This window comes from Argopecten irradians, chromosome 13 (assembly GCF_041381155.1).
Source record: "Argopecten irradians isolate NY chromosome 13, Ai_NY, whole genome shotgun sequence".
Taxonomy (NCBI): domain Eukaryota; kingdom Metazoa; phylum Mollusca; class Bivalvia; order Pectinida; family Pectinidae; genus Argopecten; species Argopecten irradians.
Window position 1 is genome coordinate 5,303,384 of NC_091146.1, and position 5,814 is coordinate 5,309,197.

The 5,814-nt window shown below is 32.4% G+C and overlaps 1 protein-coding gene across 1 annotated transcript; it reads right to left on the minus strand.

The window, feature by feature from the left end:
- Nucleotides 1-1,080: 1,080 nt before the first annotated feature.
- On the minus strand, nucleotides 1,081-5,597 carry LOC138306646 (sialate:O-sulfotransferase 1-like). The gene is made up of 3 exons (XM_069247086.1): nucleotides 5,312-5,597; nucleotides 4,463-4,786; nucleotides 1,081-2,370 (listed from the first exon to the last, which is right to left on the minus strand). The coding sequence occupies exons 1-3, from the start codon at nucleotides 5,592-5,594 to the stop codon at nucleotides 2,012-2,014; spliced, it is 966 nt and encodes a 321-aa protein (XP_069103187.1). The 5' UTR covers nucleotides 5,595-5,597; the 3' UTR covers nucleotides 1,081-2,011.
- Nucleotides 5,598-5,814: the final 217 nt, after the last annotated feature.

The following is a 5,814-nucleotide window of genomic DNA, read 5'->3' on the forward strand; positions in this document are numbered from 1 at the left end:
TTCTTTATTCAAAACTTTTAAAAGATGTCAGATAAGATAAATATTTATTTGTGATAATTCACGAGTTAATCACAAACAATATCATCTTGAAAACAACCTGCGAATAAATTAAAACCCACTGAAAGTGTTCATCTGTGCTTAAAGAAATTCAGGAATTGAATATTCCGTTCACTAATGTGCCAAAACTTCCATTTCAAGATGAATAATGTTTCCCACACGCCACCAGATACAGCAACCATTTTGGATCGGGACTGTTTTAGCAGTAAATACAAAAGTCATGTGACTCATGTGATTATGTGATAAGTCATATGAATTAACTGTATATTCATTAAGATTCATCAAAGTGAGTAAATGAAGTAGTTTGTCCAGAACCAGTCACCAAGTTTTATGCATAATTAATATTCATTAAAATTCCTAAAAATGAATGAAACATTCAGAATATCAGTCACGTATAAAACTTCATGGATAATTCTTAACACATTGATCATGACAAATCATGAATGTTTCATGGATTCATAAACCTTCATAATGAGATTATTAGAGTCATTTGATGAATATTCCTGAACTTTTTTCATGGATTCTGTGTGCTAACCTGTTACGTATCATATTAAGAAATAATTCAGAAGTTAGGGATATTATTATTAACAACAAAGAAGTTCTTCTTTCTCAGTTGGTAGTCGATGCATCTGCGATTATTGATGGTCCAGAAAGGTTTTAACCTCTACTTTACAGCAACTGATCTTAAAGGACCTTTAAGCATTTCGGATATGCAGTCAGTGCTTTGAATCCATACAAACTTAAGGATATTCAGTTGTTAGAGAATTATAGCGAAGAGCTACTACGCAACTAAACGGATTCAAATATCTCTCATGAGAAGAACGTCTAACAAAATAAAGTTACCAACAATTGAACACAAGCGCACTAGGAGGATTTTAATTAAAGTTTGATGAAAACGTCACCTTCAACTTATCTGTCTACGATACCAATGCAAGAACATAGGCACATGATTTCAAGTTGTACAAACAGCGTTGCCAGAACTTAGGAAAAACTTGTTCATTTTAGTGTAATTAATATCTCGAGCGGTTTGCAAGATTCGGTCTTGAATGCAGAAACAATTAAGAGTTTGAAATCCTGCTGGACATTCATCTAAATGACAACACATATGATAATAAATGATACCTTTTTTAATCTCAATTATACTGTACATTTTACATTATATAATATTTGTAATATCTTATGGTATGGACATAGAGGCTATCAGCCTACGTCAATATTTTTTTTCAAATAAGTAAAGTAAATAAGATTTTATGCCAGACTTTCAGGTGTCACAAGATGCAATGAAGGTGATTTGAAAATAATAAATATAATGTAACAGCTTTAAGGGTTAGAGGAATATTCAGAGGCAAGTTGAATGTACAATTTAAACAAATATACTGAAAGGTTATCATACTCTAATTGTGGAAAATGTAAAAAAAAAATAGATAAATGAATGTTTCAATTTATTTTAGAAAGATGAAACATGGAGGCACACATTAGATTCATCCAAGATACTCCTATGCAACAATCCATTTTGGTATAATCAACATATCAAAAACGTATGTCTTTCCACAACAAATATGAAAGTCTCTTAAAATAAAAAATAACTTCAAAAATATATATACCGATGGCCTAAGATAAGGTTACAATACCAAACGAATGCATTGTTTCCTGCGTAATGTTAAACGTGACGACTAATTTCGTTGTTTTACCATCAACCGTAGAGAGAGGAAAGTAAAGCGGAGCGGTAATTAGGACGACGGCAGGAAACAGTTATTTCAATTGAATAGTTCAGAAGGTGGGGATAAATCTGGTATCAACGGAAATATTTGGGAATATGATAAAGTTGGTATTTCCTCAAGAGAACTTAATCAGTAACTTGCATTTATTAACATTCCAATTGATTGGGTAAAACATCAATTTATTTTGGAATATTAAGTTTTTGCGATATTATTTCAACTTAACATTTGACCTACTATTTTGGATTAACAAAAATAAAATCCTTTAAACTATACCGGTTCTTCGTTGCGTTCATGACAGTCATGATGGCACTGTTCACCATATCAATTTGTTGATCTGTAAATATGTCCGCCGTCTCTAGTGAATAGGTTTGTTTCCGGTGATGTTGTCCCTCTTTGTTGACATCTGTACAGATATAATCCATTTCTGTCGACTGGACATTAAGGAATTTGCTGATCTTCCTCAGTGTTGGGATGAGGTTTTCTCTAAGATCCTTATAACGTACCACCAAGGAACGGTTTTGAAATACGTTCAGCCATGTTAAGTAGGAATCCCTCCACACAGTACTTTCCCGTTTTACATGTGCGGACCAGGCTGAAAAAATTATTTACAAAAGATGAACAGATCTTTGACATAATGTATACGAACAGTATAAGACACGTATTCGTAGTTCTCACGTGTTTAGTGCTATAGACCTCATCGCTCAGCTGGTTTAGTAAGCTCTACAGTGTTACACACGAGTTCTGTTTGAGTTCTTCAAATATTTTTTATTTCTTCAGATATAACAATGGGATACATTTCGTGGATAATGATCACAATTCTTAATGGAAATAGGGTGAAAATATTACGACAAAACATTTACTGGTAACAGTACTTAACACACGCCCTCAAGCCAACAAATACATCTTTGTTACAATGATACCTTTGCAATCAACAAACTAGTGGTTTGTTATTGGGTCAGGAAAACCAATTTTTAAAACTTTAAAATTCATCCCTCAATGTAGGTTTCTAAGGTTTTTTTGGAAAACATTTCGAAATCTTTATAAATTTGCCTATTAATTTTGCATTAGTTATCCCTATCCACTTAGTTTAACGATATTTGATTATTTCCATACCATAGCATTGATCACGACTACTCTGTATTTATTGAAAAATCACAGTGTGTACCAGAGCGTGTAACATGACCGATAGACAGAAAGTATTGATGAGATCCATTTCGTTATTTATGCATATATATATTGACTGAAGTAATATAATGAGGGCAACGCCTTAAAGGGCCAGCCAGATGTTTTATTTGTCATTAACTATTCTAAAAAAGGAAACACAAATTATAAAATATGAGCAGAAAGAATTTTGTAACAGTTATTCCGTTTTTGGTCAGCTTATTACGCTTGGAGCTGGTACTAATCACTCGAACGTTTGCAAATTATAGCTATAACAAAGAACTTCTGCCGAAAAAAAATACAAGTGCGTTTTAAACTGCTTGGTAATAGATTGAGCTTACTTCACAGAATCATATTCATAGTTATTTTTTAACATGAATCGCAAAATGATCGTCAAAAAACTGATGTTTTCTGTATGTAGGTCAAAATGATGAAGGTTGGGTTATCTTACATTCTAAAGTGTGTGTTACCTTAGAAGTGCTTCGCACCAAAGGGCACGAATGGCTACGCCCTTGTTACTCATATGTAAATTCTCCATGTTATCAAGGTTTTAATAGAAAAGTAAAGATGTCTCGATCATAAACAAAATGGAAACTAAATATAAATTACAGTCAAATGATTATTTAATTTATTTCAATATTTACAATTTGAAATTCGATATGACACGGATTTGAAGATTTATTTGACATTACCATGTATATTGTTTGTAATACGTTTCCTCTCTTTTGTATATTAAGACAAAGTCTACTTTTAATTTTGTATTTAGACATATAAATCAATATATTTCGAATGATACCATATTGTGTTTTAGTTATCTGGCTTTCATAAAAAAATATGATATGAAGTACATAAATTATAAAGGTATCATCCTTGAACGGTAATACAATACAACAGTCAGCGTTGTCGGTCTTTCCACTTGTGTAGTATAACGTCCATATGACAATGTCATTGTTGTGCCTTGGTTTCAGAAAAAACAATCCTTTTTTGTTTAAATAACATCGCAAGCGATCTATGTAGGAGACTTATATAAATATTACCTGATGTCAGACCCCTTTAACATTTGTCAATGAAGTTGCTTGACACACGTTTATAACGAACATATTTACACGTTTATAACGAAAATATTTACAACTAATTCATGGTTATATCGTAGTAATTTTCGTGGATTAAAAAATATCTAATGTAAGTGAACGTTGCTTATAACGAAGTGATTTCGTAGGTAAATATATTCTTTATAATCGTGTTTTACTGATTTTGTATCCACGTCGTTACAGTTTGCGTACTAACAGCTACAGTCCTTCCAAGGTTTTCTTTGAACACTTTTAATATCTGCCCTTTCTTTAGATCAGATGTTGTTTTATTGCGATACGTTGAGGATTGTTTACATGTTCAGACAACAAACACGCTAAAATAAAATGTTGAATTATCTCAAACAAAGAGTACATATGTAGCTATCAATGAAACTAAATGAACAAGTAAAGTCATCATTCCAAACATTTTTAATTATATTAAACGTATCTTACCAGTTGAGTTGAATTTCGATGGGTCCACTAAGGCATGGAATCGATCTTTAATAATTCTTGTCTTATTATTTTTTTGAAGGACTGCTGCATTCACTGAATATTGAGACTGTTTTCCAGTATGCCAGTTAAAAAAAGCTTTAAGAGCATCGAATGGATTTCGTATCAGTATTATGGCCTTTTGGAATCCTCTGAGCTTATCCTTCACGTTATAGTGACTTTTATATATTATACAGCCTTTTGCTTTTGTACTAGGAAAAACACATTCTCCGGGGAATCCTTTTTTGGCTAAAAACCTATCACAATAAACAGTCCCAGTACAATAGCCTGAAAAAAAAGATAATAAATTAAGTTTGTAATCTAGAACACATTGTAAGTCTGTGAATTTATAACAACAATCTGGTCACATCGGCTATCCTTATTCATATCTATTCTATAGAGTCATAAGTGAGGGAAAATTTATTCATTTTACCTGATAAACCCCGAGTCGTTAATATCAATCAAATCAAGTCCGTCATCGTCATGAATATAAAAAAGTAAAACATGGTTTTCTCTATCTCGTGAATGACGCTTTCAACGATTAAAAAGAATTAAATGTACACCCCCTTCGAATAAGATGGAAGCGGAAAAATTTTACAAGATTTGAACGGCTATAAAGTGCATGTTTCGTTAAATTCTTTTCATATTCTATTCATATTAAAAGATGTTATTTCGTTCACCAGCCAATGACAACGCCCAATGACAGGCAAATACGTGACCGCGTCGTAAAATAAAATATTAAATACACAGATTCTTCGAATGGTGCTCTATACTTTAAAAACATTAAATTCGTTTCTAAAAGATGTTTCGTACCTGTCAGTTGTTGTATCATATGGCGTGTCCAGGTATTTCCCGATCCAGGGTAGCTTAGAAGTCCTACATGTATGAATTTTTCTTTCTTTTTCATGATAGATACATTCCGCAATGGACAGGACTCCAGTTCCTTTGGTAACAACTCTGGATTTTTCCGATTATACGTGATTTTAAATTCAATATCGTGAACATTAAATTGATATTTAGCATGTCGGATACACAGAAATCCTATTCCAAACATGCATAGAATCACTCCGAAAAGGTAACGTGTTTTGGTATTCATCACTGATATACCTAGTCCAGAACCTACCTGTTTTATTAATGCAGAACTTACATATATCATCTATAATGTCACGTGGTCGCAGTAACATACCCGTGATGGCTCGGAGGAGTTTTATTTAATTTGTACATAAACAAATTTTTGAATAATTAAAATCTTAGAAAAATATTTTACATTTTCTGCACATATGTCCTATCGATATTTCATCTTATGTCTACAGGTG

Coding starts and splice junctions, on each gene's coding strand:
- LOC138306646 (XM_069247086.1), bottom strand. CDS start 5,594: ATGAATACCAAAACACGTTACCTTTTCGGAGTGATTCTATGCATGTTT. Junction 4,787..5,311: donor TATGATACAACAACTGACAG/GTACGAAACATC, acceptor CTTTTTTTTCAG/GCTATTGTACTGGGACTGTT. Junction 2,371..4,462: donor ATCGAAATTCAACTCAACTG/GTAAGATACGTT, acceptor TAATTTTTTCAG/CCTGGTCCGCACATGTAAAA.